The 27971-nt window shown below is 42.8% G+C and overlaps 1 protein-coding gene across 4 annotated transcripts; it reads left to right on the top strand.

Moving 5' to 3' along the window:
- The first annotated feature begins 38 nt into the window (after nucleotides 1–38).
- On the top strand, nucleotides 39–27164 carry RPP30 (ribonuclease P/MRP subunit p30). Of its 4 annotated transcripts, none has more exons than XR_011382373.2 (11): nucleotides 39–133; nucleotides 1498–1553; nucleotides 1968–2024; nucleotides 2420–2494; nucleotides 6163–6234; nucleotides 13594–13683; nucleotides 23698–23814; nucleotides 24397–24426; nucleotides 24818–24855; nucleotides 25222–25411; nucleotides 26975–27164. XR_011382373.2 is itself a non-coding variant. In XM_002718504.6 (11 exons), the coding sequence occupies exons 1-11, from the start codon at nucleotides 52–54 to the stop codon at nucleotides 27082–27084; spliced, it is 807 nt and encodes a 268-aa protein (XP_002718550.6). In that variant the 5' UTR covers nucleotides 39–51; the 3' UTR covers nucleotides 27085–27164. The 4 variants fall into 4 exon arrangements, 3 of the variants coding, with proteins under 3 accessions (XP_002718550.6, XP_089170911.1, XP_089170912.1); XM_002718504.6 differs by having other exon boundaries at nucleotides 25222–25301; XM_089314785.1 differs by lacking the exon at nucleotides 13594–13683 and having other exon boundaries at nucleotides 25222–25301.
- Nucleotides 27165–27971: the final 807 nt, after the last annotated feature.

Here is a 27971-nt window from a genome sequence, read left to right as displayed (position 1 = left end):
CTCGGCGGCTGCGCAGAGGAGTGTGCGTGTGGGGTTTCGTGGGACTGCAGCATGGCGGTGTTTGCGGACTTGGACCTGCGAGCGGGTTCGGACCTGAAGTCTCTCCGCGGGCTGGTGGAGACCGCTGCTCACCGTGAGTTGCCCCTCTGGAGTTTCTAGGATGTTCCTGAAGATTTGCCTCGCGGCTGATGGATGGCAGAAGGCAGGGAGGCCGGGCTCCAAGTGTAGAGTCTTTTACGCTCAGCCCTTCCTGACCCTTCACAGTGGCTGAACAAAGGCGGGAAACGAGGGTCCGGACAGGGAGTGCTGTCGAGGCTCAGAGAAGAGGGAGAAGGTGGGAGAGGGGGAGCTGGGGCAGTGTTCTTTAGAGGGTAGGGGCGGAGGACATGGTGGGCGGGGGCCGGCGTGACCCGAAGGGCGGGACGCTACTCAACTTTTCAATGGAAGGGAAGCCCTAAGAGACGAGACCTGTGCAATGACTGAGGTTCGTCGTGGCTTCAGTTTTCTTCGAGTGTGGGACTGGCGAGGTTAAAGGGTAGAGGTGCGTGCGGTTGGATCTGTTCCTCCGGGGACCGTTCTCAGCTCCTGTGAGCGCTGATGACTGGTGCTAGAAACAACCACTCCTTGCCAAGGTGAATGGTGCCATTTCTTCGTGGCCCCTTACGAAGTATCGTAGGGCCAGGACCGTCTTTTCCGCGCAGCCATTGTTAGCATTGCCTCCCAAGGCATTCCTCCTCAGGCGGCAGGGAGGGTAGATAGGACGAGCCCGGCCAATTAGCACATGTATCTTTGATGGTTCCTCTGAGGTAAACTTTCCAGGGTGTAATAAGCGTTGCCTCCTCTAGGTGGGAGTCAGGTAGGTAGCCCAAACGTCCAGAACGGAGCTTGCTCTCTGATGAGAATGGTATGAGGATACTTCATGGAAAGTGGAATAAAAAAATGTATTGAGGCGCAAAAAACTTGAAATCCACGCATACTCATAAAGCGAGCCCCTGCTCCCAAAGAGTTCCTCGTGTGTTGGGGTGGGCAGTGGTGCGAGGGAATCCTCACTGCCTGGGTGAGGGGTCTCTGCAGGAAGCAGGCAGAGAGCCAAGTGAGAAAAAGGTGGCAGTGGAGAGCAGGAAGGTCGGCAGGATGAGAATGGACAAAGGGACGTGAAAGAGTCTGATGGGTGGACAGGAAAAGCGCAGCTAAAGGCCTTGTTGATAGTAACTCAGAGTGGCTGTCCATAGGCCAGGAGCTGTCTAATTCCCATGACGGGCGTAGGAGTTAGTGGTCCTGTAATCACCATGTGGCAGATGAAGAACCTGGGATTTAACATTAACTTGTTCAGGATAATGCTTGGATTTGCAAGTAGACAGTCTCACACCGGAGTTTGCAGCCGTAACCACGGTGCTAACCTGCCTTCTGGTCTTGAGGTCTAGAGTCAGCATGGGTCTGTGGGTACAAGGAGAGATTGCCTCGTTTCATAACAAGAATATTCCATTTTCTTTCCAGTCGGCTATTCAGTTGTTGCCATCAATCATGTTGTTGACTTTAAGGAAAAGAAACAGGTAAAATTATATTTCTGAAGTTAATATGTTGGAATTGTCATGTGTTCATGTGAACATATTTCTTATGTGTTTCAAAAGTGCACTGGTATTGACTTGAACTATAATCACAAGATTGACTCTTCTTTATTTTATTGTCATGGACTCATTAACCAATTTCCCTCTACAACATAAATTTTTTCTTTAGGCCGACAATTGTATCTTATAGATTATTTCAGTCTAAAAAAATCAGTTTTTTTTCCCTCCTGTGCATAGATTTCTCAGCTGCTTCTCTGTTCTCTGGCTCTTTTTCTTTACCATCTGTTTGTTTGTTTGTTTGATTATTTTTTCCCAAAGAAAAACTCCTTGTAAGTATTCCATGATGTCTTGTGTTGTTAACATGTACAGTCTTGGGTAACCACTTATCTTTTCTTGTAGGAAATTGAAAAGCCAATAGCTGTTTCTGAACTCTTCACAACATTGCCGATTGTGCAGGTTGGTGTTTTTTCTTTAGGAAGTGTAATAGTGAGTTCAGGCATACCCAGTCTGTGTGCCGTTCTCTGGCCTGAACCATGCCTTCCTCTCCACGCTTCTGTTACCTTTCCACCAACGCTCAACTGTTCCATGAGACATTCCAACTGTGGATTCAGTACTTGTTTGATTTCTTCTTTCCCGAAGCCCTACAACTTTTGAATAACCTCACTGTGTAGCTTAACATGTGTACATGTTTTTTCCTTTGGTTGCATTATAAATTCCTAGAGAGTAAAGATAACATCTTACTAATTTTCTCTATCCCTTATGACTAGTATGTTTTAATGAGTACTTTACATCAGTAAAGTAAAAAATCAGTTATCGTTCATAGTTTTTTGATAGCATGTTTTTGTTTATAGGGAAAATCAAGACCAATTAAAATTTTAACAAGAGTCACGATTGTTGTCTCAGACCCATCTCACTGTAATGTTTTGGTAAGTTATTTTTCCTCTCTCCTTCTGACCATGTAAGTAGTATTGATTGATTGATAACACCATTGCCTGAGGCGAGACAAAAGCAGATCTGGGCCGTGATGGGTTCCTGTGGCTGTTCCTGAGCTATGTGGCATTTCATCTCTCCGCAGCCCTAGATTTCCTGTATCCTTCTGATCCAGGGTACCTGCCTGTTCTTGTGTTCAGATTTCATATAGAAGAGCATATGTATATTCTACCCAGAGCACATATATAGTAATGCCACAGTTAATTCCTTGGCAGCTGGTATTCCTTGAATTCATGTTAACCAGACATAAAGTTGGTGCTGGGAGTTTTTCTGTAATAAACTTACAAAGCTTAATTGGGAAGACAAGCATTGAACAAATAATTTAAAATATGAAGAATATTTTAAAAGGAGATGATACATAGAGGGTGTTCTGGGAGTCTGTAACCTAAGTAAACTGGTGTTCAAACTGAGGCCCAAGGGTCAGTGTTAAGTAGAAGGAAGAGCATTCCCAGAGACAGGATGGCTCACCGAGGGTCCTGAAGCTGAAGAAGGCAGTTTGTGTTCTGGGAGGAGAACCGAGACCAGCAGGGCTCAGCCTCTCCAGCTGCTTTAGGGCGGTAGGCCTGGGAGAAGATTCCAGGAAGCCTTTAAGGGTTTAACCTAGGGAGTAAAATTAAGAGGTTTCTCTTACAGAGAATGCATTAGAAAGGGATAAGCGATGGAATTTGAGAGGCCTCCAGAAGGGAGGCTTGACAGGATTTGGGAATTGACTGGTTTTAGGATGATTACTCTGGGTGGCCTAAGCCCCCAGGTGGGTAGATAACACCATTGCCTGAGGCGAGACAAAAGCAGATCTGGGCCGTGATGGGTTCCTGTGGCTGTTCTTGGTGGTTAGAAGTAAAGGTGTGGCCCACAGAAGTGTGTGGTCACCTACAGAGAGTAATGGAGACTTCCTGGCTGAAGTACAAGGTGGGAAGGGGTGGGGGGAGCTTCCCCAGCATGGTGACATAAAGGCTGGGCTGGGATTGGAGACTGAGGAGGGCCTGCCCTGGAAGTGGAAGGACGGAGAGGAACGTGAACACAGAACAGGGCTAAGAAGAGGGCAGCAGCATCAGTACCTTTCAGTGGCCGCGCAGGGGTGGGGAAGGAGGGCCAGCAGAGAAAGAATTGCATTATTGACTGGGAAGCCTTCGCTGCCAAAGCAAAAACCACGTCTACAGATCTGAAAGAGATGTGAGGAAGTGTGCTACTGACACTGCTCGAGAAATTTGACCCCACCAGGAGAAGGGAACACACAGAGTGGTATACAAAAACCTGCCATATAGAGAGATTTCTTTTCCCTTTTTTTTTTTTTAATTTGTTTGAAAGGCAGAGTTGGGGAGGGAAAGATAAAAATGTGGCCGCAACGAGAGAGAATGACTGCAATAAAGGCAGGAGCCAGGAACTCTGTCTAGTGTCCCACATTGCATGGCAGGGGTCCAAGGACTTGGGCCAGCTTTTGCTGCCTTCCCAGTGCATTAGCGTGGAGCTGAATCAGAAGTAGAGCAGCCAGGACTTGAACAGGCGGCCTATGGGATGCTGGTGTCTCAGGCAGGGGGCCTAACTTGCTGCACCACGACACTGGTCCCACCAGATTTCTTTTCTTAACTGGGAGTGATTTGAGTGTGCCTGCTGTGTGCTGGACACAGGGCTTGAGAAAGTAAAATCCATGAGAAGGTTCTCTGTTGTATCTTTGGCTAGAATGGGCACCTCCGCCATAGAACAGGAGTAATCAAGGAAAGACTGGCCTCCATAATTGCAATTAGCATTACTAAAGAAATTGTGGAACACCAAATTTACTAGTGTTGCCTGCAGTTGCCTGGCTGTATTCTGTTTCTCTAGGCCCCGCGGGACATAAATGGAACTCTGTTTTGATAGGTTGTGAAGACTTTGATTTACTGTTTATATCCTGACCATCTTGGTGGCCTCTTTTTTGGTCCTCTTCTCAAGTTGAATTGAGCAGGGCAAGGAAGCTAGGAACTTCATCCGTGTGTCCCACGCGGGTGCAAGGGCCCAAGCACTTGGGCCATCCTCCGCTGCTTTCCCAGGCGCATTAGCAGGGAGCTGGATTGGAAGTGGAGCAGCCAGGACAGAAATCAGCACCCATATGGGATGCTAGCTTTGCAGGTGGCAGCTATACCTGTTACACCACAATGCCAGACCCCTCTTTATTGTTTTTATTTTGTAAATGTTTACTTATTTATTTGGAAAGAAGAGTGACAGAGTGGGAGAGAGAGAGCTTCCATATGTTGCTTCATTCCCCAAATAACCACAAAAGCCAGGACTGGGCCAAGTTGAAGCTGCAAGCCAGGAATCTGTGTCTCCCAGTTAGGTGGCAGGGACTCAAATACGTGCGCCATCAACTGCTTCCCAAGTGCATTAGCAGAGAGCTGGACCGGAAGCAGAGTAGTTGAGACTGGAATTGTTGCTCTGATATGGGATTCAGATGTCCCAAGCAATGGCTTAGTCTGCTCTCCCACAAGACCTATTAAGGAGATTTTCTTTTTTTAAACAATAACTCTTTAAGTGATGTGTTTATGTCCTGTACTAGGACTTTGAAGTGTTTTCTTGCACATCTAGCATTTTAATTTATGCAAGATTACTTCAAAAGATTCATGGAAAATGGAATTAAAAGTCTTCTTTTAATTCAAAAAAAATTTGAAATTCATGCATTTGGAGAATTCTTCCCAAAGTTCATGAAGAGTGAGTATTCTGGGAAAGTTATGCATGAATTTCAACTTTTTTCTACATCAAAATAAACTTACCTTTTGATCCCATTTTCCACTAGCTTTTTGACAAAGATTCATACTTAACAGTATTCTTGTGAACTTAACTGCAATCCATTTAAACATGTATGTTGCATACAACACATCATACTTAGTCATGTAAATTTTTGTCTCTGCCCCCTCCCCAAAAATGGTGACTTCCATTGAGGTTAATCATAAGGCTTATTGATGTTATGTCCCCAGTGCCTAGCACACAGCAAGTGGCAAATGTCAGGCTCCAGGACTGGCATTGTGGTGCGGTAGGTAAAGCTGCTGCCTATGACGCCAGCATCCCATTTGGGCGCTGATTCCTCTCCCAGCTGCTCTACTTCCGATCCAGCCTCCTGCTGATGGCCTGGAAAAAGCAGCAGAAGGTGGCCCAAATGTTTGAGCTCCTGCCGTAATCCTGAGAGACCAAGATGAAGCTCTTTGGCCTGGCCTGGTGCTGGCCACTGCAGCCATCTGGGAAGTGAACCAGAGGATGGAAAATCTCTCTCTGTCTCTCTTTTCTCTCTGTATCTCTGACTTTCAAAATAAATAGGGGAACAGTCAAGCTCCTTCAGTAGTTTGAGGGAGCCGGGCTTTGGTACATGCACTTGATCATAACAAATGGTGGGAGGGAGAAGGAGGAGGATTGGTGGGTCGGATGTTGGTATTAAATCCTCGTGCTTGGAACGTCTATTCTGCCAACATACAAAGCAAAGCAGAAAGGTCAGCAGCACTTGAGAAGTGTTAGATGACTGAACTGTAAGTATAGCTGGGTCCGTAGAAGTCTGAACTGTAAGTGTAGCTGGGTCCGTAGAAGTCTCTGTGTGTATTTTTTGCTACTGCACACCCTAACATGCTTTTTCTCTTACTAGAGAGCAACTTCTTCAAGGGTTCGACTGTATGATATCGTTGCTGTTTTCCCAAAAACAGAAAAACTTTTTCACGTAAGTTAACAGATAAAGAAAATAGTGTTTATTATTTTACTTAAAAAGTCTGGTAATGCCTTTCTAAGGGACTGTTCCTCCCCATCGAGAAACTTAGAGGATTTTTCATTTATCTTTGGAGTGTCAGATTTCCCAGTATATTTAAATAGTGTGTGTTTTTATTTTGTTTAGTTTTGTTATCCTGCTAGGCACACAATGGGCTGGTTTTGAAAGAGCCCATTAAGTTTTCTGTTGCTGTATTTGCTTCATACATTTGAATGTTCTCTTAGGTGAGTGTTGCTCTTTCTCTAAAATCACCTCAGTTTCTGCTTTTACTTCCTCACTGCTGCCTGTGATGGACGGAAGAGGCGAATACCTTCTGCAGCTTGAGGCTCCCACCTGTTTCACCTTCCCCCTCTGCATGCTCTGAGACGTGGTGCCTGTGTTAGCCCGAGCATGGCAGCCCTCAGTCTTCCAGAAACTGCTCAAATTATCATCTGCTGCTACGCTCCCCTCCCTGTTCTGAAATCCTGATGAATTGTGTTCCTCTGCACTTTTGAAATGGCTACTGCAGTGCCTTTGCAAGAAGGGAAGGACTTAGCATATGTGTTCACTTTGTAAACTGGAGACAGAACACCCCGAAATTTTAAATGATGACTTTAAAGCGGTAAAGAGTGAGTCAGACTACAATTTTTCAGGAGCATATTTTTTTATATAAAATTGAGATAAAACTACTTTTGTAGAAAGTTCTGAAAGTTATCTTTAGATTCAAAAAAGAATCCACCTGTCACAAGGCTTGTGCAGGAAAAAAATGTTGGTCTTAGATGCTTTAATTTTACATCCGTTCTTTTTTTTTTTTTTTTTTTTTTTTTTTTTTTTTTTTTTTTGACAGGCAGAGTGGACAGTGAGAGAGAGAGACAGAGAGAAAGGTCTTTTGCCGTTGGTTCACCCTCCAATGGCCGCCGCGGCTGGCGCGCTGCGGCCGGCGCACCCCGCTGATCCGATGGCAGGAGCCAGGTGCTTCTCCTGGTCTCCCATGGGGTGCAGGGCCTGAGCACTTGGGCCATCCTCCACTGCACTCCCGGGCCACAGCAGAGAGCTGGCCTGGAAGAGGGGCAACCGGGACAGAATCTGGCACCCTGACCGGGACTAGAACCCGGTGTGCCGGCGCCGCTAGGCGGAGGATTAGCCTGTTGAGCCGCGTTCTTTTTTAAGCAAAATCTGTTCCAAAATTGTAAGGAATTTTTTTCATCAGTTTGTCCAGTAGATGGAGCTGTTGACTAAGGAGGCTGATCATGGCAGACTGGCAAGTCTTAATTATTTATATTAATGAAGGGAATCACCATATGTCATCCTTGAATGCCTGAGCTCCCCATTTTTTGGGTGTTATCCTTTAAAAAATGCTCAAGTATAGCAATTCTCTTGAATTTTGTTTCAGTTGGAGGTATGAACCATGATTGGTTCTGTTTTTTCAAATTCCACAGAAACTTGCGAGTGATTCAGGGCTGAAACTATTGGTATTCAGTATGAGAAAGACCATGGACATTGTCAAACCACAGCAACTTATTTTTGCTATTATATAGTAACACCCCAGTCACAAAGATGGACTCTAAGTTGATTGATGTGGCAAGTTTTCTGTTGTACATTTGATTTCTTGATAATTTGAAGATCATAAAACTTACATTTCCTTAGTCCTTTACTGGTAATTAGAATGAGAAAACACTTAACTAACATTTTGGGTAGAAGGCGTACATTTAAATACCCTTCCAAACACTTTCACGTATTTAATTCCTTTCATCTGCACAGCAGTCCTGTGCTTTACAGAGGAGAAGACTGAGACTTGTGCTAAAATGATTAGCTACAGATCTCTCAGTAAATAGATAGTAGAGAGAGGATTTTTTAATTTTAATTATTCTGGTTATAATTCTGATTTCATATAGCAGTTTTATCATATTCATTTTTATTACTTGTTTTTCAAAGACTGTAAGTTTGAATTTGCTCAACACCTGCTTGATGATGGTGGGTATAGCAATCAAAAGCATTTTAGAAGGAAGAAAGCTATAAATAATTCAGAAGTATTTATTTGGAATTGACTTTATTGATATGTTCAAAAAGTTACATGAGGGACTGGTGCTGTAGCACAGCAGGTTATAGCCCTGGCCTGCAGTGCCAGCATCCTGTATAGGTGTTGGTTCGAATCCTGACTTCCAATCCAGCTCCCTGCTAATGCACCTGGGACAGCAGCAAAGGATGGCCCAAGTGCTTGGGCCCCTGTGCCCACATGGGAGACCTGGAAGAAGCTCCTGGCTCCAGACTTCAGCCTGGCCCAGCCCTGATCATTGCGGCCATTAGCAGAGTGAACCAGCAGTTGGAAGACCTTTCTCTGTGTCTCTACCTCTCTTTGTAACTCAGCCTTTCAAATAAATAAAATAAATATTTAAGGAAAATTCCATGAAAGCACATTTTTAAAAATTGGAATATCTTCCTCTTCTGTCTAAATTTTATCCATTCTTTAGGATTCAGATGAAATTAGAGCACTCCCTATTTTTATAGATAATCAATTATTAAAGATATCTTTCTTTTAATTATAAAGCTTCTGTGAGTGTATCATAGTTTGATTTTAGATCACATTCAAGCAGTTTGTTGCTTAACAGGTTGCATTCTGTACATTATTTTGTTGTTGGTAGCTTGATTATCTAGAACTCCCAGGCCTCCCAGTAGGTTAGATAGCTATTCCTTTTTTTTTTTTTTTTTTTTTTGAATTTTTTATTTATTTGAAAGTCAGAGTTACACAAAGAGAAGGAGAGGCAGAGAGGGAGAGGTCTTCCATCCGATGGTTCACTCCCCAATTGGCCGTAACGGCTGGAGCTGTGCCAATCCTAAGCCAGGAGCCAGGAGTTTCCTCCGGGTCTCCCACATGGGTGCAGGGGCCCAAGGACTTGGGCCATCTTCTACTGCCTTCCCAGGCCATAGCAGAGAGCTGGATCAGAAGTGGTGGAGCTGGGACTCAAACCAGCGCCTACATGGGATGCCAACACTGCAGGCAGTGGCTTTACCTGCTACGCCACAGCGCTGTCCCCAGGTTAGGTGTTCTAAGACTACCTAGGTCTCCAAGGAGGTCATAAGAGTGGACACACACACATTAGTAGTTAGTAGTATAAAAATCTAGCCATGTTCAATATCAGCATCGCTTCCATGGGAAATAACACACTGGTTTCTCCTCACAGTACCTGGAAAATGTCTCATAGGTAGGAAACCCTTTCTCCCCATAGCTACCCCGGGGGATGAGGTACAGATTAAAGGTGGTGAGAGGGCTTCACGGTGGCCAGGCTCCTTGGGGTGGAGGTAGCTGTGGAATATGGCAGAGAGAGAAAAATGCGTATACACTTCAGGAACTTCTGGGCCAGGTATTTCTGTTTAGGATCTAAAGCAGCACACAAAATGAGCAGCATCCAGGTTATTTAGCCCAGTAGTCTTCAAACTCCTTTGCTTGCCTTATCAGATAAAAACAGTTTGAGCCTGCTTCCCCATGCTTTTCTTATAAACTAATTTGTATGTACCATTATACCAGTGTGCTGTATAAAATGATATACACATACAAAACCGAACAGAAATTTCAAGAGAATTAAAAACTAAGTGGAGGTAGAAGTTGCGTTTCCTTCCTGCTCCAGGAACCAGGGCCTCCCCTTTGCAGGGCACTGCTGTGAAGTGTCCTGGGGAAGGGAGTATCTCTCAAGGCAGTGTTTCTGAGGGGTGATCCAGCCCCATGGCTTCCACATTACCTGGAGCATTTGTTAAAATGCAGATTGTTCTGCCCTGTTTACTGAATGAATTATTGGAGACAGGGCCTGGTGATCCCATTTTTAATCCCTCTTTAGGAGAGTTTGGTGTACACCTGAGGGTGAGAGGCACCGGCCACAGGCATATCTCTGTGCCTTTGGTAAGCTTGACTCTCCCCGACACGATATGTAACATAAAATACAGAGATGTGTTAACCTGACATCCAAGAGAGGGATGTCGGGAGCAGGAGAGCAACTGTGAACCCCTTACCTTCATGTTTCCTTTATTCCATAAAGGCAAAATTAGTGTGTTTCTTCATGGGAATATATATTGTCATAGAGGTCTGACAGCCCCTCCTCAAAAGAAAAAAATCCGTTAATGACAATTGATGTAAACTCATATACACCCTGTCAGTTGCCGGGGAGAATCATTATGAGCATCTTCACTCCAAAACTATTGGATATAATTTGATTTTTAATGATTGAGAAAGTATTTCATTATAGTGTGAACATTAACTCCTATTTTGTGGTTATCTAAATGTATCAGTTGAACATGTGGGTTAATAAAAAGCTAAATAACAGCAGATTTTGGTTTGGGACTTTTTTTTTAAGTTTGAAATGTCAGAGGAAGCCCAATGGACCTGACCTTTGTAACTAAAAGTTTATTATAATGCATGTACTTGAACCAGCAGAGATCCATTGTTTAATTGGCTACTATTGTGAGGAGAGGGGAAGGGAGGAATAATGTATTACTTATGCAACATAATTTACCTTTATTCTATGGAGAATGTTTCCTAGGCCTCTAAAAATTAATCAGCTCCTTTTTTGTTGTTGAAAAAATAACATATTCATGGAAGTAGGGGTAGGCATTGAAAAATAGACCTTCCTCCTGCCCAAAACTCCCCCTCCCTTCTCTCCGTGGGCACCCACTGCCAGCAGTTTTTGTGTAGCTTTAAGAAATAGTATTTACGTAGTCCCTCTTTCCTTCATTTTCCACTCTCCCTGCCTCTTTCCTTTCTAACACCACGCTCTTGGGCCTTACAGTATATCTTTGAGATTATTCCATAGTATCACTTAGAGATTTGTTTAACTGAAAGTGGAGAATGTTTGATTATGTCTAGTCTTTTGGGATTGGTATCATAATGGTTGTCCTTGTACTAATGCCCTTGAACCTTTGTAGGGTTTATAGCCGTAGAATAATATTTATATGCTGATGTGTCCGTTTAGATTTTTGCTAGCTATTGCTAGGGTCCATTCCAAGACCTAGTTTAAAAACCCTTAAGATCTGATTTATTCATCCCATGTCAGCAGTGTATTACTGAACTTTTTGATCTTTTCTATTCTGATAGTTTAAAAATGACTAACAGAAGCAGAATTTGTTATAGCTACTATTTAGAGCTTTTCTTCATCCATTCTTAGCAAATTTTCAATGATTCTTTCATGAGTTGGACAGCAATAGTGGTTGGGATGGTGCAGATTCTGTTTGAGCCAGGTATTTCTGCCAAAGCAACATTGCTTCACTGGCTTACTAAGTTACTGTGACTGTCTTAAGGCAGCCAGCTTCGATCGCTGTGTGCTTCCTAAAGCCCTAGGATGGGAGCAGGAGTGACAGGGATTTGGAAGAAACAAGATGTGGTATCGCAGAAATGCTTAAGGTCAGCACTGATCCTGTAGGCTTTATTTAGCTGCCCTGGCAACTCAGTTTTGTTCATCAGACCTCTACTCAACAGCGTGGTCAGTAAGGGTGATTTTTTTTTTTAAGTTTTATTTATTTATTTGAAAGTCAGAGTTACACAGAGAAAGGAGAGGCAGAGAAAGAGAGAGAGAGGTCTTCCATCTGCTGGTTCACTCCCCAGTTGGCCACAATGGCTGGAGTTGCACCCATCTTAAACCAGGAGCCAGGAGCTTCTTCCAGGTCTCCCACACAGGTGCAGGGGCCCAAGGACTTGGGCCATCTTCCACTGCCTTCCCAGGCCATAGCAGAGAGCTGGATCGGAAGTGGAGCAGCCGGGACTCAACCTGGTGCCCATATGGGATGCTGGCGCTTCAGGCCAGGGCGTTAACCCGCTGTGCCACAGTGCCAGCCCCAGGGTGATTTTTAATACAATTTAAAACAGTCAATTCTTTTTATCACTATAAGTCAAATAATGGCAAAATCAGGACTAGATATGCATCTTCTAGCAACATGTTCTGATTTGCACTCTATGCCAGTAACCTTTCACCACCTTTATTTTATTTTTACTTCCGTAGCTTTCCTTTTATCCTGATTTTATATGTGATTTTTTAAAAAGATTTATTTGTTTATTTGAGAGGTTGAGTTACAGAGAGAGGGAGAGACAGAGAGGAAGATCTTCCATCTGCTGGTTTACTCCCCAAATGGCTGTTCTGAAGCCAGGAGCGAGGAGCTTCCCACATGGGCGCAGGGGCCCGAGCACTTGGGCCATCTTCCTCTGCCTTCCCAGGCCATAAGCAGAGAGCTGGATCAGGAGAGGAGCAGCCAGGACATGAACCAGCATCCATATGGGATGCTGACACTGCAGACAGAGGCTTAGCCCACTATGCCACAGTGCTGGCCCCTATATGTGATTTTTTAAAGCAGTTTCAAATGTATTTTATTTATTTTTCAGAAGATTTATTTATTGAAGGTCTGAGTTACAGAGAGGCAGAGAAAGAGAGAGACAGACAGAGAGGGAGGTCTTCCATCTGCTTATTCACTCCCCAAATGGGTGCAACAGCTGGAACTGTGCTGATCTGAAGCCAGGAGCCAGGAGCTTTCTTTGGGTCGCCCATGTGGGTGAAAGGGCCCAAAGACTTGGGCCATCTTCTGTTGCTTTCCCAGGCCATAGCAGAGAGCAGCATCGGAAGTGGAGCAGCCGGATCTCGAACCGGCACCCATATGGGATGCCAGCACTGCAGGTGGCAGCTTTACATGTTATGCCACAGTACCGGGTAAATGTCTTTTAGAAGTAAATTCCGATTATTGATCAATGAGTAAAAGCAAAAATTAGAGCAAAGGAAAGGGAAATTATGGGTTGAAACAAACAACATATATTGTGTGGTTTGCAGCTGCTGTGCTTGCACTTTTTGTTTGGACTATTTCTGTTGGAATTTGCACAGGATGCCATCAGTGCCATGCAGTGTCTCTCAGCCCTTCAGTAGACTGATAGGAGCCAGAGGCGTGTGGCTCTTCTTGGCACAAAGATGCTCAGTAGTTTGTGGAACAAATGGATCTTGCGTGTATTCCTTTTGGCTTCTTGCTTCCTTGGATTTCAGAACAGTTTCTTCTTTCTGGAACCACCTGAAAGCCCGTAACTGAAACTGAGCCTCGCTATGCAGACGATCTTGGGAGTAAGAAAGCCTCCATGCCCGGTCTTTTGAGAAGGTTGTGGACACATCAGTCTGCTTCACCTGGATTGCAGTTAAGCTGTGCAAGCCACACCTGAAGGGACGCTGCCGGCTGACTCTGTAAAGGCTCGGGTGTATTTCAGCACAGCACCGCCTAATGGGGAACCACGCCTGTTGTGTTTCTCTAGATCGTGTTCGAGTCCATCAGTCTTGTGCTGATTTTCCTTTTGGCCTCACCTGTTTTTCTTTTTGGCAGGTGGCTTGCACACAGTTAGATGTGGATTTAGTCTGTGTAACTGTGACGGAGAAACTGCCATTTTACTTCAGAAGACCCCCTATTAGTGTGGTAAGTGTGGGCTTTCCATTTTATGGAGAATAAATCTGTAGAGACTTGCATGAGCAAATTGGAAGAGGAGCAGAAAGCAGTGTTCTTAGAAAAGCAAAAGCTGGAAAGAAAACAAACAACAAAAGCAAAAGCTGGGTGATGGGGGATAGTTTTAGAAGAGAATTTTATTTTTATAAGCTGACTAAGGGAGAAAGCTTAAACTAAGAAACAGCCAATAAATTATCCATTTGTTTTTGAAGGACCTTAGAACATTTGTGCAAGGCATTTCTTTTTTTATTAGTTATTTAATTTTGAGCAACAGACAGAGACAGACAGCTCCCATCTACTGGTTCACTCTGAATGCCCGTAGTGGCTAAGGTTGGGCTAGGCCAAAGCTGGGAGCTGGCATCCCAATCCAGGTCTCCCACATGTGTGGCAGGGACTCAGCTATTTCAGCCATCACTGCTGCCTCCCAGGAAGTACATTAGCAAGAAGCTGGAATCAGGAGTGGAGCCAGGACTCAGCCAGGCACTCCAGTGCCAGGTGTATATAGTCCCAGCTGGTGTCTTAACTGCTGGGCCGAATGCCTACCCTTGTAAAGGGTATTTCTTTTTTTTCATAAAGATTTATTTATTTATTTGAACAAGTTACACAGAGAGAGAGAGAGAGAGAGAGAGAGAGATCTTCCACCCTCTGGTTCACTGCCCAGTTGGCTGCAACGGATGGGGCTGTGTGATCCAAAGCCAGGAGCCAGGAGCTTCTTCCGGGTCTCCCACATGGGTACAGGGGCCCAAGGACTTGGGGCCATCTTCCACTGCCTTCCCAGGCCATAGCAGAGAGCTGGATCAGAAGTGGAGCAGCCGGGACTCAAACTGGTGCCCACATGGGATGCTGACACTGCCGGCGGCGGCCCTGAAGGGTATTTCTTAAGAGGTACCTTATAATGATGGGTACTGTAGCCTGTACATTGGGCATTAAGAGAATTGAGCAAAGAAGGTAGGAAAGGAATTTAAAAAGTATAACTCTGTAGCATCCGCAAACTAAGGAGCGACAGGAGGTGGCAAGGCATGTCATCATCTAGGCATGGTCTATGCATAATTAAAATCTGATTTGAAGCATGCTGGTTCACACAGCAGTCAGAGCTTTAACAGGGTGACCAGGTGTCAGGGGTACTTGTTTCTCCCTCTGCTAGTGCGTTTTTCTCATTACCCTTCTGCATAGCTTTCTCTCTTGTTTCCTTGTACCTTTCATCTTCCATCTGTCACACCTTGTTCTAAGTCTTGAAGCCTTCCGTGTACATTATGAAGGTGGTAGTATTTCCCACCAGGAACTGTTTTGGTAGCTGTGAGGTCAGTACAGCTGTTAACTATTTGCATTGCCAGCTGATCCTAACAAGCGTTAGGATGTTTCAGAATAGTGGCTTCCAAAATGATTTACTTAGTCTCCCATTCAAAAACTACTATCTAAGAGAAAAAGGTTTAACAAGCATGGTTCAGATTACATACTCATTCCTATCGTAATTGGAAAATGAGATTTGTGAAAGAATTTTTTGAAGTGGGTAACTCCCCTGTCCTTTGTTTACATGGAATCATAACTTCCTAAATTTCTGTTCATCTTCGCTACAAAGGGGTTGAGAATTCAGGGGAGACAATGAAGAGAGAAACAGATATATTTGGTGCATAAAAATTGAATTCAATATGAATGTGCTACTAAAGCCATACTTGAAAAGTACCAAAAATTTATAGTCACATATTTAAAGGGAAAACTATAAGAAAACTTTTCTGGTAGATACTGAGAGTGCTACTGAACAAATAGCAATATTCGGTATACTCAAATCGTAGGTTCCCCTTGTTGTTGCCAGACTTCTAAGTAAACAAGTAAACAATAGAAAGCCCCTGAATCCTCACATTTGAGAATTAGAGATCCGTATTGTTCAACAACTCATTTATCAAGTGTGTGGAAATGAAGGCTACCAAGAAATCATTCAGCTCCTTGCACACGGGATTGAGACAGTTCTGGTCAATTAACTGTCAAGGAAGATCTCTGGAGTGCCCAAGGACCTATGATACAAGCCACAAATTAATACAGTACCAAATTTATGACAGTCTTATACATTGTTCCTCTCCAGAGATAGAACCACTCTATTGTCTTTAGAAGTTGGCCAGGGCTTTTTACCAGCCTCAAGTGCCAACACAGGTACCATGTAAATAACACCCCCAGAAACAGGCAGTGCAGCCATTCTATAGATTGCCATTCAACTTACCAACTCTTTCTTCACTTTAATGAACTAGGAAGGTCTGTGTCTAGACAGCTTTGCCTGAATAAGTCCACACCCAATAACCCTGTCCTTGTTTGGAAGAGATAGTAACATGTGATGCTAATTCCAAGTCCAGGAACGGACAGCTATGCACAGCACTTAATTCCTCATGTCCCATTACAATGGTAAGATTCCCAGGGGGTTTTTGGTAAGGGCTTTATTTGGGTTTCTTGTGAACATGTTTACTGTTCAAGTCAGAATATGAGCTTCTAGAGAAAGCACCAACTATGTCATGACCCCGGTATCTTGCCTATAATGAGTCCTCCCTAAAATTTTTTGATTGAATGAGTATATGTCTAGCTTATCTGGGGAACCTCATCTAATTGTACTTGTTGCTAGTCGTTAAGTGGTTGTCAGCACTGGGCAGGGAGCCTGTGCAGTGGATTGTACAAACATCCTTAAATACATGAAAAAATGCTACAGTTCACCCAGAGTGGGCTCTCAAGGCTGCACCACTAGGACATCCCATCCCCCACACCATCTGGAAATTCAGGGAAGCTGCTGTTTGATGGATATTTTTGACTTAATTTGACAAGTGAGACAGATATGCAATATGTAACACAGTGTGGGCTTTTGAAAAAGAATCTGGTGTGAACATTTTACATATGTTATTTAATCAAAACTAAATGGTAAAGGGGAAGGAAGGGCTGCACATGACTATTTTTAGTCTTCATCTAATATTGAAATAGGCTGTGGTGTGGATTGGACAAAAATCAAAAAAGTCCTTGTGAATTCATTCACTTGTTTTTCATTTAGAAGAAAGCTGGAAACTTGAATCTATCCAGCTTGTTGTTCAATATACATAATAGTTGTTTATAGCTATATGTGTATTATTAATAATATAATACCTAATCTGGATATGGAGCTGTGTGTCTACACTAAAGTGTGAAAATATACAGGGGTACTTCAAAACAGTTATGGGAAAATGAATGAAAAGAGAACTTTATTTTGGTACAAACAATTTTGAGTTCCATGCTTACTTTTTTCACAAACTCTTTGAAGTACCCCCATAATCTCAGTGAAAGTGCAGAACAACATGTCACAGCTCAGTCTTCACTGGTCCTTGCATGTTAAGGGTGAATTTGTCTTTGGCCATGAGAAGTTGATAGGTTGGCTTCATAAGGATACCTTAATTGGGCATGCAAGAATACAGCCCACATCTTGATTTGATTAGGTTTTATGCCCTTTTCCTTTATTGTGGTGAAGGCAGGATTATTAAAATAAATGATTCACCAGTCTTTTTGCCCATAGGCCAGAAGCCACTGAGATATATCAGCTTAGAAGGCTGGAATTATGTAAGGCCCAGTAGCTGGAGCGGACCAGAATACTCCATTTGTGTAATTTACAACACTCAACCCATTTGTCATCTCACCACATACTCAGGGCACAGTACTTTAAATCATGCAATTCCTTCCAAAATCTCCTGTAAACCCTCTTGGAGTTTCATGTAGTTTATATGGGAATCTCAGCTGTATCAACTTGTAGACCCAGCTAATAGCTGGGTCTCAAAACTTAGATTCAGCTCCTGTTCTTGGACGGTCCAGTCATTTCTAATTATTTGGCACTTTATGGTTCATGTATGTTCATGCCTGCTGTGATGCCGTAACTTTGGGTTGGAGTAGGTGTTACTTACCTCCGCATGCAAATAGTGGAACTGAGTCTCAGGTAGTGTGTGGCTCACAGTTAGATGTGTGTCTGAGCATTGGCTGGTGATGTGTACTCAGGCTTGGATTCCACTATCATTTCCTCTTTGGAAATGCTATTTGAGGTTACTTTATAGCTGATCTCTGTTAAGTACAGAATAATTTCATATTTTAAAACATAATTTTATGAATTCAGTTATTAAGGATCATCTCAAGAAAGTATGTATCTTTGCCTCTGATCTTTTCACTTTTATTTCCCTTCAACAATGATTGCAAGTTTATTGAGAGTTATTTTCAGTGATTGTTTTACACTCATATTTTCCCTTAATACTTCCAAGGTCCAGTTAGTCCCCACTGACAAATGTCTAGTAAATAATGTCCAAAGCAGCACGTTGGTTGTAGGAATCATGCCATACAAATATGTACTTGACCTGGGTGTGAGTGCTCCGTAACCTTTAATTTTCAGCATACATATCATGAACTAAGTATTTTGTCAATCCAGTGATTGTATCAGCACCAGGATATTTGCCATTATCAGAAATTTCTGTGTGGAAAACCAAAACAAAAACAAAATTAATAGACAAATAACAAACTGGTGGAAACATTTTCATTCACGTTACAGAAAAAAGGCTAATCCCCAATGTTCAAAGAATTCCTGGGTGAACAGGAGGATGAGCAATGCCAAGAAAAGAATTAATTATGTTAAAAAGACATTTCACGGGGCCGGCGCTGTGGTTAATCCTCCACTTGTGGTGCCGGCATCCCATATGGGCGCCAGGTTCTAGTCCCGGTTGCCCCTCTTCCAGGCCAGCTCTCTGCTATGGCCCTGGAGTGCAGTGGAGGATGGCTCAAGTGCTTGAGCCCCTGCACCCACATGGGAGACCAGGAGGAAGTACCTGGCTCCTGGCTTAGGATCGGCGCTGCATGCCGGCTGCGGCGGCCATTTGGGGGGTGAACCAACGGAAGGAAGACCTTTCTCTCTGTCTCTCTCTCTCATTGTCTAACTCTGCCTGTCAAATAAAAAAAAAAGACATTTCACACAAAAGAAAATACAGATGATCCTTACACATATGAAAAGTGCTTATATTTCTAGTAAAATCACATTAAAATCACCTATCTGAAGGACAGGCATTTGGTGCAGTGGTTAAGATGTTGCTTTAGATACCAACATCCCACATCTCCTATATCAGAGTACCTGGTTGGAGCCCCAACTCTGCTTCCAGTCCAGCTTCCTGCTAATATGCACCCTGGGAAGCAGCAGATGATATGGCTGAAATAGTTGAGTCTTGCTACCTTCATGGGAGTCCCAGATTGAGTCTTTGTCTCCTGGTTTCAGCTTGACCTGGCCCTGGCTGTTGCAGACATTTAGGAAGTGAACCAACCAATGGGCAATGTCTCTTTATCTGTCTCTCTGCCTTTCAAATAAAATGAAGAAAAAAAAAAGAAAGAAAAACACTAGGTGTCTATATAAAGCTAACTATTCATCTACTATTAAAAAAAAAAAATTGCCCATCTCTTTGGAGTTGCCCAGTATTGTAAGGCAATTAGAAAGCTGGCATTCTCTTTGCTGTGTCACTGTAAATTTGGCAAGCCCTGTGGAGTAATTTCAAAATAACTGTTCAAGTACATTTACACCCTATCCTAGTGTGTTGGTTCCCTGGATTGGCTTAAACTAGCTAAAGTTGATTGTCCCCAGTTCTGTTGCTAGAAGTCTGAAATCGAGGTGTCGGCAGGGTCATGGTTCTTCTGAAACCTGTAGGGGCTTCCTTCCTTGACTCTTCCTAGCTTTTAGTGATTTGCCAGCACTCTTTGTGATTATTGCTTACAGCTTCATAATTCCAGTTTGTCTTTGTTTTTATAATGTGTTTTTCCTGGGTGTCTCTGTGTCTTCGTGTAGCATCTTCGGATAAGGACACCATTCATTCTGGAATAGGCCTAACCTAGTCCAGGATGACCTCATCTTAGCTAATTAGATGCACAGTGACTTTTTTCTTTCTTCTATTATATGATGAAACACTGGAAGAAAGCACAAGAAATTAATAAAAGTGATTGAGGAAGGCCGGTGCCGTGGCTCACTAGGCTAATCCTCTGCCTAGCAGCGCCGGCACACCGGGTTCTAGTCCAGGTCAGGGCGCTGGATTCTGTCCCGGTTGCCCCTCTTCCAGGCCAGCCCTCTGCTGTGGCCAGGGAGTGCAGTGGAGGATGGCCCAGGTGCTTGGGCCCTGCACCCCATGGGAGACCAGGAAAAGCACCTGGCTCCTGGCTCCTGGCTCCTGCCATCGGATCAGCGCGGTGCGGCGGCCATTGGAGGGTGAACCAACGGCAAAGGAAGACCTTTCTCTCTGTCTCTCTCTCTCACTGTCCACTCTGCCTGTCCAAAAAAAAAAAAAAAAAAAAAGTGATTGAGGAAATGAGAAAAGGGCAGATGGGGGCAGAGATATAAGATTTATTGTTTTCTTTTGTTGCTTTGGTTTGTGAATCATGTGAACATATTACCTATCTTAAAGATTCATACACCAAAAAGGTGTCATCCTCTTGAATTCAATAAAGAACCAATTTTTATGAAATTAACAGAGAATTAGTGTTGTCTTATAATCAACTTCCCATTTCCTTCTCTTTGTTCTCTAAAGCTTTGCTTAGTACTTGCAATTTTTTTGCCTATGTCTCTTGATTCAAGTGTCACATATCTGCCCTTGGTAGCATCTTTATAAATATTATTTCCCATTAGTAAAGAAATCTAATGATCCACCTGTTTCAGAACATTTGGTCAGATATACAAACAAAAGCCAGTAAGGCAGGCTCTGTCATTCTTTATCAAGAGGCTGTTATAAGCAATCATTTGATGAGCTTAAGGCAATGTGTGTTAAAGTGGTCCTAGAAGGAGGAGCCCAGGTCATGAGTCTATATTTTATCTATCTAAAAATTTAAAATATGATGTTAGAATATTAACAGCCTTCAATAGCACATTATCTGTAATTTCTTTTTCTCAGGAGTTTTCTTAGCCTTTTCCAAGTGAACTTGATGATCAACATAACTTGATGTATCAACATCAGAATGAGGAATTTTTTATTAAAAGTAATGAAGCGGAGAATTATGTCCTTTGTTTTCTTACCTTCCCACTAAAATGAGTTTGCATTTTTGATCTGGTCCCCCCAAGGGTCTAGAAATTCAGAATCAGTCAGTATTTGGAAATCTGGTCATCCAGCTGTCTCATCTTTTATTTCCTCCTCTCCATCCTACTGCCTTGTGTTTTTAGATTAGCATCTAGAAGGATGAGAGCAAGAAATATGCCACTGTCTTTGGCTTCTAAATAGTGTTGGTAAAACTAATGGCTAAGGAAATACTAATGTGGATAAAGGTAATGCTTTTCTTTGTTTGGGCAGATCAAGTTCATAGCCAAGTGAATCCTGACTCCTTTTATGATGGATAATCCATCATGAGCAGCATTGTCACATGTCCTCCTTTTCATAAGCTAACATTTGTTACCCCAAATATAAATAGATTACACACTTTTGTGTAAAAGGCAGTTATGTGATACCAGCTCTCCAGAAGTGTACAAGCTGAGCAGAGAATGTGTTGTATGTTTACGTGTAACACAAAGAAATTAACAGATGTCATTCTCAGAAATAATCAACCCAAGATGCAGAATTAGAGCTGGGAAAAAGTTGTCAAAAAAGGAGAGGGGAAGTTTGCAATGTGGAAAATATAAATTCCAACTGAACTAGTAGCGATATGTAGGAAAATGTAAGATAAAATCTAGAAACCTTAAAGCCAGGAAAACGTTAAGAAAAGGGAGGATGGCAGCAGGGCAGTGGAAGAAAGGAAGTCTATTCAGGAAGAGAACGTTCTCATGGAGTGGTCCAGCAAGGTGCACTTGAATTAAATCATAGTGCACTGCCCTAGAAGAAGACAGGCTTCACACTTAGTAGTAAACCTCCAGCAGCTGCTAGTTGCATCTGTCCCAACTTGTCCTCTGGGCACTAGAAACCCATTTGCCTGGCAGAGACAGCCATCCTATCTAAGCTGTGCTTGCCATCCTTGCTTTGAATATTCAAAGGACCCCAGCAACCTGAGTGGCTCTGCAAGTTGCAAGTCTGATTATCACCTGTGTGCCAATGATCCTTCAGATGTTTCCTCTTGCTGTTAGAAGCCCTCCCTGTCAGCATAAAGGCTTGCCCAGCTGGCGCTTCCTTTCTCTTCTCAGCTCCCACCTCTGCTCTCCCTGATTATTCTCCAGCCTTTGATCTTCCCTGTGTGGCTACCATGCTGCAGCTCCTAAGCCTTTCCAAACGCTCTCTGTCTCTGAAATTGCCCTTCCCTCTGCTGTTTAACTATAATTTCTTAGTATCCCCAAAATTACTCCCTCACTTATTCCCAAACTTCTTGCCAGCACGTATCATAGTTGAAGTTGGTTGTTTGTCTGCCGTCGTTCAATGGTCTCCTCCACTTAATTATAAGCTTTTAGAAGGAAGGAACTGTCTCACTTTTTGAACTTCATGAGCTTAAAGCCTACCTGTTGTGACTAGATGGTGGTTTCGAGTCATTTATCAGGGAAGCTGAATAGGGTATTGGTCAGTTTAAATATCACGTCCACTACTTCCAGGCTTTCTTACCTGTAGATCCCTACACATTAACACATTAAGAGGCCAGCGCTGTGGCACAGCAGGTTAAAGCCCCAGCCTGCAGCACCGGCATCCCCTATGGGCTCCGGTTCGGGTCCCGGCTACTCCTCTTCCGATCCAGCTCTCTGCTATGCCCTGGGAAAGCAGTAGAGTGTGGCCCAACTCCTTGGGCCCTGCACCCATGTGGGAGACCTGGAAGAAGCTCCTGACTTCTGGCTTCAAATCAGGTCAGCTCTGGCCATTGCAGTCATTTGGGGAAAGAACCAGCAGAACAGAAAACCTCACTCTCTCTCTGGCTCTACGTCTCTCTGTAATTCTGTCTTTCAAATAAGTAATTCTTAAAAAAAAAAAAAATGCAGGGCCAGTACTGTGGCACAGCAGGTTAAAGCCCTGTACTGCCGGCATCCCATATGGGCACCAGTTCGGGTCCCAGCTGCTCCACTTCCTATCCAGCTCTCTGCTATGGCCTGGGAAAGCAGTACAAGATGGCCCAAGTCCTTGGGTCCCTGCATCCATGTGAGAGACCTGGAATAAGCTCCTGGTCCCTGGCTTTGGATGGCGAGCTCCAGCCTTTGTGGTCATCTGGGGAGTGAATCAGTAGATAAAAGAACTCTTTCTCTGCCTCACCTTCTCTTCTATCTTTCAAATAAATAAATAAATCTTTAAAAATAAATAAATAAAATTAAAATAAAAAGAACATATTAAAGGGGCCAGCACTGTGGTGTAGTGGGTATAGCCACTGTCTGCAGTGCTGGCATCCCATTTGGGTGCTAGTTTGAGTCCTGGGTGCTCCACTTCCAATCCAGCTCCTTTCTAATGTGCCTGGGAAAAGCAGCAGCAGATGGCCCAAGTGTTTGGGCCCAGTGCCCATGTGGGATACATGGAAGAAGCTCCTGGCTCCAATCTGGCCCAGTCCTGGCCGTTGCTACCTTTTGGGGAATGAGCCAGTGGATGGAAGATTCTGTATCTCTCCCCCTTTCTGTATCACTCTGACTTGCAAATAAATACTTTTTAAAAATTACTGGTCATATAAAATTATCAACTTAAAAAGTAGCCTGCTATAGATGTATTAAATTTTGAGTCCTACTTGCAGTTGCCTTGGCATGTTCAGGCCAAATGATTTTGCTCACAGGCGGGCATTTCCTACCCTAGCTTTAGGTAGTTCAAGGAGTAGTAGTTCCTTTGCCGCCCTACAGGATCTTAGCTCTCCTTAGCTAATTCCTGTTAAATAAAGTAAGATTCCCCACAGGTAAGAAAACTCTGTTGATCAAATAGTGCCTCAGATCTGTTTTATTCGTGAATGGTGGCATTTGGGTGCAAATCTGCCTTTGTGTACAGCTGTACTTTGACATACAGAAGGTGAGGAGGGAGATGAGCGGGGAAGTGAGTGCAAAGTAAGTGGGACAGTGTTTGTTTATCCATGACAGTTTATTTTCTTTTTTTTCCTGTGAAGGCAATTGACCGAGACCTAAGCTTCGAGCTTGTTTATAGCCCTGCTATCAAGGACTCCACAGTAAGAAGGTACACAATTTCCAATGCGCTCAATTTGATGCAGATCTGCAGAGGAAAGGTATGGTTCTGTGCTTTTAGGACATTTTTCATATCTGCCAGTTTGTTAATAATTCACTAGAATTGGCAAACTGATGACTTTTTTCTTAAAGTAGGGAGCTCTGAAAGTACAGAAACAAATTCTTCCACTTCAATGAGCTCTAAGAATTAGAGGGAAAAAATATCAGGGAAAGAATAATGTAGGGAGGGGTGGAGGGACACGTGTTGAATGCCTTTCTTTTAATAAGGAATCTTCAGTTTACTATGAAAGGAATAGTCTAGATAACAGTTGTTTGTCATCAGTGAGTTGATTTAAAGTGATTAACCATTTTGACTAGTTTTTAAACTTAATTCATCTTCATCAAGATTTGTTTGGAAAGCTTATTGTGTTTTTCTGTTATAGGCTGCCTTTATCATTTGACTTTATTTTTAAAACAAGTTGGCATTTGGTATTTCACTTTAATCATTTATCTTTTAAAGAAGTTGGTATTTGAGCCTTAAATGTTAAAGTGTGATTCCTAGTTACTCGTTATTCATTTCAGAAGACTTGTCCGGTTTCTTTTACATTCATCTAAAATTAATAGTAAACACTCTTATTTTGCAGAATGTAATTATATCCAGTGCTGCTGAAAGGGTAAGTCTAGCATGAAGCTCCTTGTTTTGGTTTTTTAAGTTAGAAAACATTGCTAACTTCTAGGGAGGAATTCAAATAGTGATGTAATGAATTGGGTATTTTCTATTTTAACTGTACATTTGCTCATTGTAATTGTTGAAGAGTAGAACTTACCCCATTCATTTTGGGCATTGTCTTTATAGAATTAGTTTTCCTTTATGGTGTTATAAAATGCTTTGTAAGGTTTATAATTTCAAAAACTTATAAACCCATCAAAATTATAAGAACTTAAATTTATGTAGTTGATGTCCTTGTTTTTGGATATTTAAGTATCTATTAATTTACTCAAATTAAGTCACTGACATGTCATAAATAACCTCTCATCTGTTTTTTTCTTCATTTTATTTTTTAGCCTTTAGAAATAAGAGGACCATACGACGTGGCAAACTTGTATCCTTTTCTGAGAAATTGTCGGAATTTTCTCTTAGAAAACTTGGAATTTGAAGTGATTATATTTTATCACAATATTTTTCTCAACCTTTTCATGTAAATTTGTGAATTAATAGCTTCAGAAACATGTCAGTTTGTAAAGAGCTTCATCCTTCTGTTTTTCAGATTAAGCCCGAGACAGAAAGGGAAATGAGGGACTCTGTGTGATAAAAGCTTAGAGTTAAATTAGCCACCTCTTCCCAGTAGGGCTAGGAACTGTTCTAGAACTGATGAGTCTCCCTCAGGTGAGCTGGCAGTTTCCGTTAGGTTTGTGTTCGTCCTGTGAACTTGACTAACTCTGGGTTAAACTCTTTAATGGCCCCACAGAGGGTTGCTGTTTGGGCTCACTGAAAATACTGCCAAGGCTGCTGTGTCCACCAACTGCCGAGCAGCACTTCTCCATGGAGGTGAGCAGATTTTTCCAGTAAACACTGACTGCTCCTGGTAGCCCGTCATTTTGTCAAACAGTTGAGCCATATCTACTTTTATCATCCTACCTTCTGGACTTCCTTTAAGGGTCAGTTTTTCTTACCTTGTTTTACTTATATCCATCAATGCTTTCTCACCCTCACTTCTTTACTTTCTGTAGCTTACGAAATGAATATAGATTATATTAAAGAAATAAATATTAAACATATTCTCTCAAGCTATATGTGTGTGTTCCCCTGCCCACATTTTGACAGGCTTCCTGTCTCTTTTCTCCTTTCTCTTCTCCAGAAGGCATGCCTTCCCTGTTGAAAGTCACTGTTTTAGGACACCAATATGTTAAAAATATATGTTGTCATTTATTAGGAAAACAGGAAAAGCAATTGTGTTTTTCAAAATCTGGTGAACAAAACTAAGACTAACTTTTGCATTTATTACAACTCAGGATGTTTCTTATTTTTCTTTACATGATCAAATATGTACAGACTGTACGTTTTTAGGAGTTATTTATTTATTTACTTGAGGGGCAGAGACATAGAGACAGATAGAGGTACCTCCCACGCATTGGTTCACTTTTCAAATGCCCGCAGTGGCCAGGGTTGGACCTGAGCCATTGCCTGGAGCTGGGAACACAAACCAGGTCTCCCATGTAGATGGCAGGAACCTAATTACTTGAGCCAACACTGCTGCCTCCCAGGAGCTGTATTAGCAATATGGGACATAGACGTCCTATCCAGTAGGCTAAACTCCCACCCCAGTGCTGCTTGTCACGGGGCAGCAGGTCCGATAGAGCTCCTCAGGGCCAGCCTGGGGAGCTCAGAGGCCGAGCGGGATGATGAGGAAGGAACCACACCAGAGCTGGGAGATCAGTCAAGGCCCAGGGGAGGGGAAGAGCTTTTATAGACACAGAAAAGGAGCTGTCCAGGCCACAAGGGAACCAGCTGAAAGGTAAGGCAGGGCACGCCCTCAAGGGCCTATCACAGCCAAGGACACACACTGTTCACGACTACAGAAGTCTCCTGTCAGGCTAGGTACCTCCCCCGGGGTCCATCTTGGGTTGTTGGAAACGCTGAGTCACTGGGATGCGGAAGTGTGGCAAACTCAGCGGCCTTTTAACAACTTTTTTTCCTTTTCAATTGGAGCTCCCCCTACACCTCAGGCTGTATATCTTTTTTATCTATGTTTTACTTACGTATCTGTACCTCTTCACCTGAATTCCACTACTAGAATCCACTAGAATTTTATGATAAAAATTAAACTAAAAGTATGTGGTATGCCAAAACTTTGGAAAAATGAAGTTTCAGTAGAGCTTACACCCAGATGAATTGTAAGTGTCACAATAGGTTGCTGCAGGGGCTGATGCTGTGACCTGCACAGCTGCTTGCAATGCCAGTATCCCATATGACAGTGCTGGTTCGAGTTCTGGTTGTCCCACTTCCATTAGGAGTGAATTACAGGGTACTAATATGTGTGCTATCTGTGTATATCAAGAAAAACTATATTGACAGTGAGTGGTGTTGGCATTGGCACCCATAGCAGTTCACTTTGGTTTTATCACTTACTAGAGTGTAAGCCAGTATGATGTTTGTTAAACCATGTCTTTATAAATTATATCCTAATTTCAGGCACTATGGTTTCCTTGTTTGTTTTACAGAAACCAGAAAAACTGCTTTTGGAATTATCTCCACCGTGAAGAAACCTCGGCCATCAGAAGGAGATGATGATTCTCTCCCAGCTTGCAAGAAAGCGAAGTGTGAGGGCTGAAAACACACTCCAGCCTCCACAGCCTCCCTTGTGTCATTCATCAGCCACAACAAAAATAAAACCTGGATTGTCGTTTGCAATTCTCATTTGAAGCTAGAAATCAAGTCTCTAAAAAATTTTACATTCAGTCATTTAACAATAAGCAGAACCTAGTGCAGCCTTTTTAAAGGCTGCCGGCTTAATGAATTTAGAAACATTTTAAGAGGAAGACAGACTGCTTTATTCGTCCTTTGTGTATGTGGTAAATAACAGCAGTAGACTTGCATAAGATGTTTCAGTATTTCAGGACACTTTCAAAATGTTTCCTGTTCATTTAAAAACTCATGCCTTCCTACTTGTTATATACAGTGGCTTATTTTTTAATCTTACCACTCAAGAAGTAATTTTGAGGACTATTAAACCTTACATTAAGAGGGTTACTTAATTGATCTATTCATGTTTTAAGCTTTTCTGTCAGTGTATTTATCAAGTTAGAGTTCTTTCTAAAAGGAATTGCCATAGAATTTATGGAAGGAGAGAAGATACACATGTAAAATTAGACTTGGCCTCTTCCTTCACTGCTTACTTTGTGATATCTTTGAAATAAGATTACTTTTGGTTGGAACCCCTGGAGGCCTAATGCTGATTTCCCTAGTAGCTGTATTAAAATTATCAAAGCATAGGAGAGGCATTTGGCATCGCAAATCAGAGTGTCTGGCTCAAGTCCCAGCTACTTAGCTTCTCGGTCCAGTTTTCTGCTAATACACATCCTTAAGAGTCAGCAGCAAATGGCCCAAGTACTTGAATACCTGCCACCCCATGTGTCAGGACCTCCTGACTTCAGCCTGGCCTCTTTGTTATCGGCGTCTGGGGAGTAAACCAGCAGATGGAAGATCTTTCTCATGTCT

This window comes from Oryctolagus cuniculus, chromosome 15 (assembly GCF_051225735.1).
Source record: "Oryctolagus cuniculus isolate XC-2025 breed Fujian yellow rabbit chromosome 15, ASM5122573v1, whole genome shotgun sequence".
NCBI classification, from domain to species: domain Eukaryota; kingdom Metazoa; phylum Chordata; class Mammalia; order Lagomorpha; family Leporidae; genus Oryctolagus; species Oryctolagus cuniculus.
Note: the sequence above shows the minus strand (reverse complement) of the source record. Positions and strands in the feature narration are given on the sequence as shown.